This window comes from Sceloporus occidentalis, unplaced genomic scaffold (assembly GCF_023333645.1).
Source record: "Sceloporus occidentalis isolate IW3139 unplaced genomic scaffold, rSceOcc1.0.p SCAF_4, whole genome shotgun sequence".
NCBI lineage: Eukaryota > Metazoa > Chordata > Lepidosauria > Squamata > Phrynosomatidae > Sceloporus > Sceloporus occidentalis.
Genome location: NW_028316984.1, coordinates 137,383,069 through 137,399,614, shown reverse-complemented (window position 1 = coordinate 137,399,614; position 16,546 = coordinate 137,383,069). Strand labels below are relative to the sequence as shown.

At 38.3% G+C, this 16,546-nt stretch overlaps 1 protein-coding gene across 2 annotated transcripts in view; it reads right to left on the bottom strand.

The window, feature by feature from the left end:
- Positions 1 to 1,131: 1,131 nt before the first annotated feature.
- The window catches only part of PALS1 (protein associated with LIN7 1, MAGUK p55 family member), an 86,896-nt gene continuing 71,481 nt past the window's right edge, over positions 1,132 to 16,546 (bottom strand). For both annotated transcript variants that reach the window (XM_089521696.1, XM_089521695.1), the window contains 3 exons: positions 16,025 to 16,227; positions 14,663 to 14,773; positions 1,132 to 6,366 (listed from right to left, as the gene is read on the bottom strand). In XM_089521696.1, coding sequence (XP_089377822.1) covers positions 6,190 to 6,366; positions 14,663 to 14,773; positions 16,025 to 16,227 — 491 coding nt within the window. In that variant the 3' untranslated portion in view covers positions 1,132 to 6,189. The remainder of the gene's footprint in view (positions 6,367 to 14,662; positions 14,774 to 16,024; positions 16,228 to 16,546) is intronic.

Sequence of the window (16,546 nt, the reverse complement as noted above, 5' to 3'; positions counted from 1 at the left end):
AATTCAAAATTAGTTGTGCAGGGATCAGTTGTCTTCCAGGTTTTCTTTCTGAGTCTCACCAAATATTCTGCAGTAATTTCTGATATTTTTACTGCCCAATGATGAAGAAAGCTAAATTGATGAAGAGAATGATCAGCATTCCATGGCATACAAAAGTTTAACTCCACTGGTGTTAACATTTTTTTAGACTGTTATGTTTGGTATTGTTACCCTCCAGAACAACTGAAGCCAGGGCTCATGATTCTGTTGTGATAGTTTGCCCCAACAGCAATTGCTGTTACTGGTGGCACAGTGGTTAAATGCGTGTACTGCAGCCACTCACTCACAAACCGTAAGGTTGTGGGTTCATATGCCAGCCAGGGGCTCGGGATCGACTCAGCCTGGCATCCTTCTGAGATTGCTAAAATGAGTATTCAGATTGTTGGGGGCAATTAGCTCACACACTGTAAACTGCTTAGGGAGTGCTTAAGTGCACTGCTGAGCGATATAGAAATGTACTTGCTATTGGTGGAGAGTATGAGGGATCAGATAAAAGTCTAGCTGTTTCTGGTCTGTGGAGCATAACTAGATGTTTCTCCCATTCCCCACAAGTCACAGAATGACTGTTCCATGGGGCTATTGCAACAAAGCCAGGACTCATAATAAAGTTCTGCTTGCACAATTCATATGTTATGTAGGACAGTGTAAGAGCTTAAGCAGTGGAGCAGTTTTTGCTGTTGTTGTATGTTAAGCTCCAGAGTTTTAGTATCTGGAACAATATGGTCCTTCTCTCATTTGCTTCAGATTTGGTGTGAACACTGGATAAATATTCAACTGCTTTCATAGTAACGCTTTGTATGTGTAAACTACCAAAGGATTATATAACTCTAAGGAAACAGAAGGCATTTAAGAAAAGAGTTGCATGCTCAAATTAAGATTTACACAAGAAACCTCAATATTTGGCTTCATCACCATCAAATTAGGACAAGTTTATAGAAGAGGATAAAGTTCTGGTGCATACAAAGCAAACACTTTATGTGCAGTGGGATAAGCAGTAAGTGACTTTTATTTTTGGTAAGTAAATAATAGTGCAAGAATGCTTTCCCCCCAAAACCATGAAAAACTTCCACAATTAAACATGCAATATTCACGTTTCATTCAAGTACTTTAATAATCAGCATGATGTTAAGCTGAAACTTTTAAAAGCAAGAATTTTAATACTCTCAGAACCATTTCACACATTCTGATGTTGCAGTTGTCACTGGGAAGCAAATAACATGGTCACTGTTCCATGAAATTAATTACCTATGCAATGCTGTGTCAATATAATTTGGGGATAAGTATGCTACAAGAATTTAAGATACAATATCCAAAGAAAATTTAGTATGCTAATCTGAAAAATGTAAATCCAAACCCTACAGTTTAATACTTAGACAGGCATACCGACAAAGGTAGCTTCTGCATTATACAGTGCGCTTGCGTTATACGCAGGGGTGCTTTATGCGGCTTTCAGCATACACTGAAAGCTGCATGGGGAAAAAGGGGTGGTGTGTCCCATAGGGACTAATGGGGTGTGTTCCTATGGTGCGCATGCGCCACCACGCCACCGCATGCACAAGCCCCATTCATTTAAATGGGGCTTGAGCTTACGTGGAATTTGCTTTACGCAGGGGAGTCTGGAATGGTTCCCCCATGTAAAGCAAGGGTGCACTGTACTTTATTCCTAGTGAGGGGAACATGTACCTCTCTAGATTTTTCTGGGCTAGAGACCCCATCTTCCCTAGCCATTGGCAGTGCAGCTGAAACTGATAGGAGTTGAAATCCAAAAATTTAGAGGGCCAGAGTTCCAGTATCCCAACTACACAACATTAGGGATTTAATATTTCATTGAGGCAGCTGAATGTCCAAAGGGCTTTAGGCTACTAAAAAGGAAAGCTGGATTTTGTCTGCATCCATTTGTTACTATGTAGTACCATTTGTTACTACTTTCAAAGTTCCACCATGCCAACCTAGCAAATGGATTGTATCCTGCTATACCTGTCCCTCAAAAGAATGGGCACTTTCGGCAGAAAGGATTCTCTTCCTCACCTCTATAACCCAAGGGTTGACATACAAATGGAGAAGAGGAAGGCGTAGTCTTACGATCTCTGGAAGACCATTGTTATGTTGTGCGAGGGAAGCCAATGATAATAATCAGCACACTACACTGTGGAGATAGCTTAAAGTAACCCTGGTACTCCACCATGACAATACTATAGGCTTCATTGAAGCCTCAGGCTTGTTATGTTGCCTATAAATCAAGTTACTAGGAAGTGAAATCTATTAGCTAGCAGATATATTACAGTGATTTCTTTAAAGACTAGATAGAATTTTACATTTTTTACATTTGTTCATGATATCTCATAACAGACTGGAGGTACACAGTATCATGATTCCAAGTTGGGGCTATTTCACAGGTGCAAAAGCTATAAACAGACTCTTGTTGTTATAGACACAATTATATTAATGATGTGACATTTTTCACTTAGGCTTTGGAAATATTTTTGCTATCAGAAAATGAGATACAAGTCTGATTTAGCTTGTGGTAACAAAAAGAACAACACTCCCAGTACAAAAGAATGTATTCTTTGGAACATGTTTCTAATTTCTTTAGCTCATTCAAACTATAGAACCACTTTCTCCATGAGTCACTTCAGAAGATTTAGTGACCAATTTCAATTCAGAAAGTTTGGTCTGAAAGACCTATTACATCTTCTTGCTGATTACTGCTGTATGAACCCTTTTGTTTCTGTAATATGAGTAACACCAGTGTTACTGCATATGTGGAGGCAACTGGTGGCAGACCAAATAATACATGTTGACTCTCCCTTATCTGGAATTCTGATATATTCCAAAATCCAAAACTTTCATGGGTGGCTGAGATCATGATATCATTGCTTTCTGAACCAAAAACCTGATTTCATGCCCCAAATTATTAAAAATATTACCATATATACTCAACTATAAGTTGACCTCATGTATAAGTTGAGGGCAAGTTTTGCAGACACAATTATGGATTTTGATTTGACCTGTTGACAAGTCAAGGGTAAAATTTAGAGGCATATAACAAAACAATTCCAAAGAACTTACAAAATTCCAGCAAGCATAACTGCTCATACTAAAGACTGGATGGATGAGTGAATAGAGAGGTGGTGAGTGCTTCCAGGACAGATTATGCTCTTGCCTTTCACTAGGCTAAGGGATGGTTCCTTTTTTTAAAAAATAGAGTTAAAATACAATACTTACATTGACCTGTGGATAAGTCAACCCATGTTTTTGGGTCAGGTTTTTGACTAAAATTTCTAGACTTATACATGAGTATACAACCATTGTGTTATGTATATATAAGATATATATGAAATATAGATGAATTTCATATTTAGACATGGGTTCCATCTCGAAAATCTTTTATTATGTATGTTAATAGCCCAAAATCTGAAAGAAAAAAAAATCCAAAATCCAAAACACTTCTGGTCCCAAGCATTTCTGATAAAGGAGACTCAACCTATTCCTGGAAATTTTGCCATTCTCTGAAATATAATCAGCAACTATTTTTAAACATCTTAGAATCTGAAAAAGGGTGGTAAAACAAAGAATTTATTGCTTAAACAATCCACTGTGCATCAATACATTTATTGGTGTGGCATGCCATGTTAATTATTTCATTTACTGTTCTAGAATGTATCCTGAATTACATTGGAAGCCACTACATGTTTTTAAACCTAAGATAGTAGTGTGTGTTACAATTCTCCTCCACCATACAGTTATAAACTTAATTACCTTTAGACTGAAAGGGGATCAGCACCATGTATCTTACAGATGACAACAAATAGATAGGTTAGGCTAAACCACGGAATGGTGCAACATTTAACAGTTTTCATACTTTGCTGTTGTTGTGTGCCAATTTTAGCCATGGTTAAAATGAGATTAGGCATGACACCTTGGACTAAATCCAATGTAATGCTAACAAGAGTTAAAATACCTATCACAATTGTGCTGTGCTACACCTTTGTGCAACTCCTTCACAAATGCCACACAAATGCTTGAACAACAAAAACTGTACTTGATACCACTCATACACTAACCCTGAAAATGCACAAGCACTATTGCAATGTGACTGGTACAAGCACAACAGCATATTTGCATATCAAATTTCAGGTCTTGTGTACTCCTCCATAGACTCTTCCTCCTTGTGTGCAAATTTTACAATCCTTCACAATTTTTCATATTTACACCATTTTTAACCTGTGTGAGTGCTTACCAATGTTTGGATTTGTAAACAGCTTCCAATACTGGTTTCAAATGCCAAGGGGCAAGCTTAACATGGTTAATAGCAGTAAAGACATAAATTGTAGTTAGCCCAGCAGGGTTGGGATGGGGATGTATATGAAAGGAAGGTGGAAAGAATTTGTATGGTCCCAGTTTATCTGAATTTCATTTCTATCAAACCAAAGGAAAAGTACACCACAGTGTTCAACTTCATGGCTTGCATTCTATGGCAAAGTTGACTATTTGGGAAAAGTTTTTAGGATGATACATACAAGGATGATATACTGTATAATAATTATTTCATATAATTTCTATTTCGTACCCACTTTATTGGATGGAGGCACACAATTAAGTGATTGTATAATCTTCTGATAAACGTGATGCTTATTAAGACACTTTGTATATAATCTGCACAGAAAAACTGCTGGATGTTTCAAAAGATATCTTTCCCACCATGGTAAGGAACAGATCATATAATACTGAGGAATTTCAATTCTTAAGCAGTTTTCCCCATGTGCATGTTTTGAGCCATGCTTAGTTACAAACACACAAAAGTATCAGCTTTGCCTATATATTTTTTTCCAGTTGACTCGTTTCTAGAAAAACAGCCAATTCTTCACTGTTAGTACACTCAACCAGATGTTGATGAAATTCCAGTGTATGACAGTATATAAAAATAAAAGCTATAACTGAGAACAAAATATTCACATTCAAGGGCCCCACCCACAAAGAAGCAACAAAACTCATCCATTTAAATTCAGCTACAATTGGAGAGGTTTCATAGATGCAAAAGCTGTAGTATCTGAACCTTCATGGGAATTTTCAATTGCACATTGCTAGAAAAGAGAATATGCCACATTCCTAATTTAGTGATGTTTCCACCCCATTCTCCCACTATAGGGTGATGACTTAGTTATTTTTTAATATTAACTCCAGTTAACTACCTACATGGCAAATAGCTATGAGAAATCTTGTACCTAGGTATAAAAATACAAGAAAATACTCTAATATTCATGATCCCAAAATCCTTTTTGATTATAAAATACAATTTTACACTGTAAAGAAGCAAAGGCTTTAAAAAAATCCATATAAGAACATCTATTTTCATAAAAATATAGCTTCCCTTCTAAGTTTGTCTACAATTCCATGGGACAACAGTGGCTCCCAATCAAGTGGCAACCAAATGAAAAGAAATTTAATAAAATATCTTATCTAAAATATCATATATTCACCTTCATGGGCCTTAGGGTTATTTAATAAGCTATCAACCTGATTTACAAAGTAACTAAAAACAAAGAAGTTTGAAATATTTACATTGTATATATTTTCAAAAATTGCAGTGCTATTAGATAATGGAATGTTTCATCATTAAAAACAAATTCAAGCCTAAGAGGGCAACTATATCAAAGTGGCCCATTTAAAAGTGAACTTGCAGATCAGTTCCTCCACTCTCCTTGTAGAGTAATTCATTCCTTTGTCCAATATTCGGTGAAGGTGTTTTTGAAAAATATGATCATATTCACAAACTCATTAAAATTAACAGTGTTAAATAACCAATATTTATAATAATCAGGTTTTTAAATGCTTGCTTTAAGATCAAATCTCTAGAGACAAAAGGAAATTTTAAAGCAGCTGCTTGAAAGGGTATTAGAAATATTAAAAACACTGGTTTGTTCAGAATGTCAGTGACTGATAAAAAGGTAGTGAAAGTTCAGACTTTCTAAATCGCAACAGAATTGAGTCAGACTTCACTGTTTCTAAAAAAAAGGTAGAGCACCGAGCATCAGTGCAGACTAGAGCTTAACCCGTCATCTGATATAAAGGATGAGCAGTCCTCTATGCGTAGGTTCACCACCACTGCTCTATTAGCAAAGTCTCCTTCTGCCTTCGAATTATTTTCTTTCACCGTAGCCAGGAGGATGGAACCCACTGAGGTTCGGTATCAAGTTTATTAATTAAACGGAGTAATTCTTGGTATGCTTTATCAATATCAGAATTCACAATTGCTGTATCAAAGTAATGCCCATTATTTTGCTCCATCTCTCTGGTTTTCTCTATAATTTCTCGCAGTTCTTCTGGCTAAAAGAGAAACAGAAATGGAAATAAATATGCTGCATCAGTAGATATTTATAGAGTTACCTCCTTTTCCTCCAAAACAATCTAGGTTTTAGGAAAATTCTAAGCTAAATAGAAGGAAGCAAAGGAAATTATTAGCAGCCCAGAAAGTTAAAAACTACAAGTATCAATCATGTGAGTATTTTGTTGGCAGGATGTACAAGGGCTCAACACAACATCTCTGTTAAATTTTGTGTGCATGAACATTTTGGACATGTGAATGCTGTCTCAAGATCCAACTTCTAGTCCCAACTACTTGGGAACATAACTGTTCACCTATCACATTACAATGGATTCAATAGATCTGATCTATTTGGGCTCACAAATGGGCTTAGGCTTCATTCTCATGAAGTGAAGGTCATGTCACTAAGAGCTGGCTTCCACTTATTCTTGGCTCCAAGTCACAGTTACTGCACTTCAATTTTATTTTGTTTTGACATCAAACCTATTAGACCTCTTCTAATAATTTTACTCAGTTACACTTCCTTTATAACTTTCCATTTAGATCAGGGGTGGGAACCATGTAACCTTCCATATGTTGTTAAGTTACAACCCTGCACATTCTTCACTATTGGCTGTGCTGGCTGGGGCTGCAGTCTCAAAATATTTAGAGGGCCATACAATTCTTATCTCTGATTTAGATGTTATGATTAAGAGCAGGTCTCTGTGTTATTTTCAATTACATTCAACATCTAATCTAATGTATTTATCCAAGAAATAATAGTATGGATTCTGAGAAATGTCAGTGCAACAGAAAAAGTTTAACTCCTTCCACCTGTGAAAGGAGAATCAATGCAAAGCCTGTAGTTCCAGAAAACTCCTTTAATCACAGAACTGACAAAAGCAGTAGAACCAACAAGAATCCCAACAACAGGCTGAGAAAACAAAACAAAACAAAAAGGACAGGGAGCAAAGGAAGGAGACCTAATTACATGAGGCAATTCACAGATATGTGAATACTAAGAACCTTGGAATTTTATTACAGGAAAAATAACCATAGATGTTGAGACTGTTAGGTCCATTCTACACAGACCAGAAATAATGTCATATTAAGTCCAACTTTTCATCCTTGGTCAGTGGGAGTGGACCCAACAATGAAGTGATCTTTAAAAACAGTATTCCTCATGCATGACTCATAGAACATGTTGTAGTACCTTGCAATTGAGGGCTGCCCTAACCAAGGTGTAGTGAAGAAGAGAAACCTTCTGTGAGATGTCCTGATAAGAATAAATGCAAAATTCTATATTTAGGCCACAAAAACTAAAAGAAGAGGATGGGGGATACAAGGCTCAGTAGTACTACATGCAAAAAGATTATTGTTGATCCTAAAATGAACGTGAGCTGGCAGTGTGATTCTGCAGCAAATAAGGCAAAATCTAAGCGCATATTAATAGAAGCATAGTTTCCAAGTCGAGGGAAATGATAGTCCCATTATCTTTTGTGCTGGTCAGGCCTCATCTAGTGTGGAGAATAAAACATGAGGAAATGTAGAAGGAGCTAGACATAATCAGCTTTGTAAAGAGAAGACTGAGGAATGAAATGATTGCATTTTAAATATCTTAAGAACTGTCACAGAGAGAAGGGGGCTCTCACTTGTTCCCAGAGGGCAGGGTCAGGTCTAATGGTTTTAAGGTACAGGAGACAGAATGTGAGGAGGAACTTCAATTGAATGTTACAAGGAATTTCTTGACAATAACAGCAGTTCAGCAATGGAACCAATTACGTAGAGAGGTAGTGGGGTCTCCTTTTTTGGATGTCTTCGCAAATAAGCAGACAGCTATCTGCTAAAGATGCTCTACCTGGAAATCCTGCACTGAGTAGAGGGTGGGACTCCAGGGCCTATGAGGTCCCTTTCCAACTCTATGACTGCATGATTCTACAGCAGTAGATTTTGAACTTTCAACCATTTTGAACTTTCAGCCTTCACGAATTAGTTTACAAATAACTTGGTAGTTTCTGTTCTTTGGGGAACTGTAAAGAACATGGATAACATTCTCACTCGTCTTTCTTGAGAGCAATTGACTCAGTGACACTGATGGGAAGGAAGTGATAAACAGCTGCCATGGTTCTGGAGTGTCTGAGCAGGGAAGTGACAGCTGGGAAGAATCTATTCAAGGGAACTATGCAGAACTGAAGGGCAACAATCCTGGGCCCTTAGTTATCCATAGTAATAAGTGTCCCAGACTGTAAGAATGGCTGCACATATACCCCAACTTGAGATGAGCTGGCTTTGCTGTAAGGGTTATCTCCTCTGCTGTTTGTCACCCTAGGGCACGCTGACAGGCATGTGACTTGGAATGCTAGTGATAGCTGAACCATTGGCTCCTCCAGGACTTGTGCTGAGGGAAAGGGTAGAAGGAAAAAGAAAAAAACCTTTTGGAGTGAAAAGATTGCCTGCTCTTTGTTTTTACATTATTATTCTTGAGAGTGAACAGGAGAATTTGCTTCTTATCCTTGCATTCAACAAAGTAGTGGAGGGAGGTTTCTCCAATGAACTTGTGCCCAGAAAGGAGGCTGTTGCAACAGTGACTTTGGGTTGTCATTCCACATCCTAATTCTTGAGTATGAGGGCTTTGTGGGCCACCACAGTAGATGTAATAGGTATGGAAGAGATGTGTGCTGCATCTGTTGATGAATCAGCAAGGAATGCAGCAACTCTTGTCAACTGATTAATGCCTTCTTGGAGGTGATGGGACCTTGGGGATCTCCAACAGCAAGATCCTTAACCAGTTTATGAGAAGATGAGCCCTTAATAGCAAGGCTAAGGCCTCATGCATGTGGTGCAGTAGATTGTGGTTCGTTCTCATCGGTCAGTAACAAATTTGCTCCCTTCTTTGATGATGATTGCCTTGGATGGAAGAGCCATGCTGGGATACAGTATCTGCCAGGGGAATCTGGTGGTGATCCACAATTGCCAGTGGTATGCAGTGTGGAGAGCTTCTCCATAAAAGAAGGGATGATCCAGTTCTTGAGATTTAGCTTTCAGCAATTTGGGAAAAATATTCTGGAAAATGTACCACTATAGCCATGGGATCATCACATGGATGGACCTCAGATTCATTCTCCTATATTGCATCCTGAATGGTGGGTTCAGTTAACAACTGAGGCTTGTCCTGCTCCAGAATCTTCAGGAAAATTAGGAAGAGCTACTATGGAGGTGAAAGAGTGTAGGCTAGTCAGTATAAGGGAATTAACCCGTATTCTTTTCTGAAACGGACACCTGATGACCTTTGGGCACAGACTCAAGATTGGAAGCCTTTCCTAGAGAGGCTCATGAGAATGCAGACCCACCCTCTTATTGGGCACCAGAGACAGAAGGTTAGGCCGTGGGTAGGAAGCATTAGTGTTAGAGGTATGATCAGTCCAATCTTAGATAAACCATCTCAAACTTCTTTAAGGCATTTGTCTACTGCCTCTCAGTCCAGCAGGGCCCTCAAGGTGAGGTGCAATAGTTAAAATGTTTAAAACATTAAATATAAGAACAAAACTATTTAAAAACAGACTTAATATCCTCTCTAAAAACAATTTTAAAATCACATACCATTATAACAACCAGAGGGGGCAGTAATACACGAAGCTGCTCTTGTGAAGGTGGGGCAATCCTTAATTTAAAGGAATGAATACCAAGCAAAATAGTGCAGTCTTAACTGTTCACCAAAAACTCAGAAGCAATGGATCTAGCCTGGCTTTCCTTAAGAAGGAGGTCTATAGTTAGACTGCTGCTACAAAGGAAGCCCTGTCAGGTAAACCCACCATTGTAACCCTGTAGGGAAGTGGGGCACACAACACAATCTCCACTGACAATCTTCAGTTTCAGACAGGCTCATATTTTAAGAAAGAATCTTGAGATATCCTAGCCTGAAGCTATTTGGCTTTATAAATCAAAATCAACACCTTGAAATCAATTCAGAAGCAAACTGGAACCCAGTGTAGTTTTTTAAGGACTGATGTTATATAATCTCTAAAATGCATATGTGACAACAATCTAGCCACTCCATTTTGCACTAGCTGTAGCTTCTAAATGATTTTTGAAGGCAGCCCCATGTACAATACATTGCAGTAGTTTAACTGATAATTAAGGCTTGAGACACTGAGACCAGACCTGCACTGCCTAGGAAAGGGTGCAGTTGGCACACTAACTGAAACTGAACAAGTACACTCCTGGCCAAATCAGTTCCCTAGCCTTCCATGAGCAGTGCCAAGTCCAAGAGTACTTCCAAGTTATAAACCTGATCCTTCAGAAATAGTCTACCTCCTGTGATGTTTCTTCCACTTATTCCTTCCCTGACAGATGAAGAAGAGGATGAAAAACAGTTGCTGTCCAAGGAATACAGTACTCCCTTCTCCCCCATATGTGATGACTTTTGGCTTTCTTCCTTCCTTGTGGGTTACAGTTGGAAATCTGCTGGACAAGAAACCTGCTAAGTACACCCCAAAGATTTAGCTGGTACCAGCTTGTGTGCTAACTGCGCACATTCCTTGAAATGCCAGATATGGCCATGATGGTACATGCCTTAGTTACATCCAGTTTGGACTACTATAATGTACTCTGCTTGGGGCTGCCTTTGAAGAGTGTTCAAAAACTTCAGCTGGACTAAAGAACTGCGGCCAGACTGTTAACTGGGGAAGGTTACAGAGACCACACAATGCCCCTATTGAAATGGCTGCTAGTTTGTTTCTGGATACAATTCAAAGTGCCTTTTATGACCTATAAAGGCCTATATGGCTCAGGTCCAGTCTATTTGCCAGACCCTAGCTCCCTATATGAGCCAGCCTAGGCTCTGAGATCATCAAGAGAGGCCCTTCTCTCAGTCCCATCAGCATCGCAAGCATGGTTGGCAAGGACACGAAGGAAGGCCTTCTCGGTGGCTGTCTCTAGATTCTGGAACTCCCTTCCCAGGAAGGCTAGAATGACCCCCTCCTTGTCTCTGTCTAAAGCTTTTTTATTCTGTGAGCTGCAGCCTAGAGAAAGAACGCAGAGATACTGTTGTTGTGTTGGATGAAACACAAGTGATGGGACAATATGGTGAGCATTTTATTCAGACATTTTATCAGCAGGTTTTAGCTTGCTAATGAAAGGACAACAAAGAGGCGGGTATCCTAACCTCCATGGGAAGGGGGTTCCAAAAACTTAGGGGCAGCCACGGAAAAGCAATCTCTGGTATCCCCACCAACCATGCCTGTGATGGTAGTGGGACTGAGAGAAGGGCCTCTGATGATGATCTCAGAGCCCAGGCCTGCTCATACAGGATCTGCAAAATATCCAAGACCTGAGCCATTAATTAATAAGCGAGCGAGCTTTAAGGTCGTAATCAGCACTTTCAACTGTATCCAGAAACAAACTGGCAGCCAGTGCAGCTATTTCAACAGAGTCATTGTGTGGTCTCTTTTAAAATAGAAGGTTTTTAAAGGACAGGCTGGGGTGTTGTATTATTTTCAAGTGTGCTGTTTTAAAAAGTTGTATCTTTTTAAACTATTTTATTTTTTTAATGAGTAATGTTTTAATATTGTAATAATTTAATTCTATTTTAATGCATCGCTTTTGAATGTTTTTACTTGCACTGTTCTTTTAAATTGTAAGCCACTCTTGAGTCCCAGTTTTAGGAAAAAAGCAGGATACAAGTAGTAGTAGTAGCAATACATAATTATTATTTATGAGGCTTCACCTTGGAGTTCCATAGGGAAGTCCCAGTCATAGAATCATAGAGTTCGAAGAGACCACAAGGGCCATCCAAGTCTAACCCCCCCTGCCATGCAGGAACTCACAGTCAAAGCACTCGTGACAGATGGCCATCCAGCCTCTGTTTAAAAACCTTCAAAGAAGGAGACACCACCACACATTGAGGCAGCGTTTCCTCTGGGAAACAGCTCTTACTGTGAGGAAGTTCTTCCTAGTGTTTAGGTGAAATCACTTTCCCTGTCACCTCAAGCCACTTCTCTGTGTTCTAGTCTCTGGAGTAGCAGAAAATAAGCTTGCTCTATCGTCAATATGACATCAATTCAAGTATTTAAGCACGGCTATCATGTCGCCTCTTAACCACGTAGAGAAAATAAATCCAGTTCCCTAAGCAGCTTCTCACAGGGCATGGTTTCCAGACCATGTCTGAGTGGCTGAATGGGAGTGATTCTTTAAGGTTATAGAAATCAAGATAGCTAGAACAGCCTTTTGTGAACTTCCACAGCTAGAATTACCATCTTCTTTGCTGGCAAACATGCACAGGAAAAAATAAGAAAACATGTGGAACACTTTTTGAATACTGTCCAAGAGATAATAAGTCTCTGGGTCAATAAAAACTACTAAATCCCTACTAATTTCTTCAACAAACTGGCTTAACTTTCTAACACAATTAGAAAAAAATAACTTTAAAGTTGGCAACTTCTTTTTAACTGCCGCAGCTCAGAGAAAGAACCCAGAAATACTGTTGTTTTGTTGGATGAAGCAGAAATGATAGGTCTCATGTGTATGAAGCTTAGAGACTATGATGAAGAATGTTGTATTCCCTACGTAACTAGGAAACAATGGGGCTGGGGAGGCAATGGAGGAATAGGAAACTACAGCTGAAGAAAGGGGAAATAATAATAATAATAATAATAATAATAATAATAAGTATTCTGCTTAATCTCTTGGAATCCAAGCAGATTACAACAATAAAAGAGAATACAGTTAAAATTCTAAAACCCCTATCCCTCCCCCCCCAGTATAAAAACAAAGTAATACTAAAAAGAGATTAAACCAGACAGATATTAAAACAGTAGTATAAATTCACAGTTAAAATCAATGGAAATGTATAGCGGGGACCAGATAGGATGGAAAAAGAGATGGAGAAAAGTGGAAAGAAGTGGTGTGGGGAGGCAGGAAAATAGAGGTGGACCTAGTCTGGAAAGGACCTAGTCTGGAAAGAAATAAAACTTAGAAGTCAATTTCTCTAGACTACTCCAGAGCAAAAACAAAACAAAACAAAACAAAAAATACTGGGCTTCGTATGAAAACAAAATCTATAGTGTAGAGGTCTCCTTCTTGCTAGCTGGAACTAGAAACTTTTCACTGACTCCACCTTCTAAGTTGGGAGGATTTAACCCCTTCCTGTTACGTCCACACTTTCATCAAACAAGAATGGAATGTCCATATTCAGAGCAGTATATTTATAAGTACTGAATGTTTGAATAAATTGTGACTTGTTGCTTTAAAAGCCATACAAAACAAAAAAACATTTTTAGTGTACCAGGTTGAGTATCCCTTATCTGAAAGGCTTGGTACCAGAAGTGTTTAGAGTTCAGATGTTATGGATTTTGGAATATCTGCAGATAATCATAGAAATGGGACCGAGGCTAAACAAGAAATCTATTTATGTTTCATATACACCTTATATACATAGCCTGAAGGTAATATTTTTAAATAATTTTGTGCATGAAACAATGTTTGTGTACACTGAAACATTAGAAAGCAAGGGTATCACTATCTTAGCTACCCATGTGGACAATTTTGGATCTGGTGTATTTCAGATTTCAGAATTCCAGATAAGAGATACTTGACCTGTATATCCATGACTGACTACCTTTTTATGTATCTATTTGTTTGTTTCTTCTATTCAAATCATCAAATATTGAGTAGCACCACCTAGTGGTAAAAACCCTGGGAGAACCTATAAATAGTGAAACCACACAGATATAGTTTTGGCTATATGCCTCATTCTGCCAATATATACTCTTGGGTTGTTTTATTATTTGTGTAAGCAAAAGTACTCTTGTACATATATTTTGGATGTGTATTCAGATGTAAGCAACAGGAATCTGCGACTCGTCTATACATTATGAGAGGAACCCATAAGCATAACTATGACATTCAGTCTGAAAGTGATCTGTTTCAGACACATTCAGATTTCTGATCGTTTTGCCTCGCAGACTAGAGGCAAACACACATCAAACTACGCAGCAATGAAAATGTACTAAATATATACATTAGAGCAGTGCTCTTTCATACGTAAGATTAATGTTGTGGAAAATAAATAAAAAAGATTAGGCAGTACTGCTTTAACATTTTGTTGTTATGTGTCTTCAAATTATTTCTGACCTAAGGCAAACGGTCACAGGCTTGTCTTGGCAGGATTTGTTCAGAGAGGATTTAACCTTGCTTTCCTCTGAGGCTGAGAGTGCGGTTTGCCCAAGGCAAGTTTCCATGGTTAAGCAGGCATCTGAACCCTTGTTTCCCAGTGTCCTGGTCCAACAATCACACCACTACACTATGCTGAGAAGACAATACCTTTGGATTTTTGCCCTCTTTGGCCAGTAATGCACGAAGCCGCTCTTGTGAAGGTGGGGCAATGAAGATAATATAGGGTTTCAAGTCTGAATTCCGTAGGCTCTTCAGTGACTAATGTGAAACAGAAATGTGTACTATTAATATTCATACAGAACAAAGCAGAGTCTTTATTCATACCAATTATCTACTGCCAAAAGAATTTTAGCATTGCAACATTATGCAGAAATAATGAATTTCTATTTTAATTCTTATGGAAGATGTCTACCTTGAAAAACCAGTTAGCTTCCAGAGAAACTAGCTTAACATGTTAAATATGTAATCTGAAAAACAAATTCACTTTGGACAGCATGAGAATCACAGAAATGAACTCAACCTATATTACATGAAGAAGTATGGAGCATGATACAAATAGCAGCAAAAATAAGAACTGGAGCTGAGAATGGGACTTGAATGCAGGGAAGTTGGGTCCAAGACCAATCTTCTTAATACTAGGCTGTATTATTTATCCAGATGCTATAGTGAGGCACCAGCAGAATGAGGGAAAAGAAGGAGTTGAACTCTCTATAGGTTTCTAACATAATTATGTGAAGAGAGCCTGAAACCAACATTCTTCAATATTCTTAGCGCTCTAAATTTGGACAAGTGATATTCTTGCTACAGCTTGCTATTTGCCTGGAAAATAAGAATGAAATATACTACACCCTGGGTGATGAACAATACTATAGCAATTTGCTGTTTTCAACCATTTTAAAGGCTCTTTTTCTGTTTCTTCATGCTTAGACTTGGAGTCAGAGATCATATGCCTCCATGGCTAGCAAAACTTGGCTCACAACAGGATTTGGCATGGGGAAGGATGTACCTAAAATGACTATAGGGACATCCTTTTGACTAAAGTTGCTTCCTGCTGTGGATGACAGATGGCATTTGCTGAGGTAAACCAATATATGAGCAAGATACTGAAAGTGACATTGGGGCATATTCACTGCTTATTTAAGGATTATAAATCTTCATGCATCTGCTGTGGCAAACAATGAACTAGGAAAAGCTACAATGGTTAGACTCCAAATAAAAAGTTGAAGAATATTTGGAAATATTCAGACATAGTATTATGGAAACTGATGCACAATATACATGAATGGGTAGGAGTGAAATCCATTTGTAGGAGACACAGAGCCTAATCTGCCCATTTCTGGTCTGAACAGGCACCCAAAAAAGCAACTGCACATGGGCATTAGGAAAAATACATCTGGTGCAACTGGGGGACAGGCAATGAACCAATTTTACACATATTAAAACATGATCACAGTACTAAAACCAGTATTAAAATCAAGCCTTCATTTCATTCATCAACATTTCTATTACCTGTGTATGAAGATTTAAAAGACATATCTTCCCAGAATTGATCACTTGCCGGACAGAGTCTATGCTGGTACCATACAGATTCTTCTCAAATTCACCATGCTCAATAAACTTTCCTGCAGCTATGTCAGCTTCAAATACTTGCCGTGATACAAAATGATAATCTCTGCCAGCTACTTCATTGTCTCTTCTATTTCTTGTTGTATCTGAACAGGATCATAAACAAGCCAAAATTAAGCCTAGTAGTTTTTGGAGAATGGAATTTTGTAGACAATTTTTATGTGAGCAAGGCTCTATGAAAAAAGAGTTATTTAGAAAGGAACCTCTTTGTGCAGAATGTTCTTGTGCTAAATGAACAATGTCGATCTTTAGAGTCTTTCATCCAGAAATGATTACAAACCCTTAACTGGACTCAAAAATACTTTTATTATGCAGCAGTCTCTGGCATACATCCAGCCATGCATAGCACATGTCCGGTCATGCAAATGTACTCAGCACAAAAATGTATCACATGAAGCAGAAAGA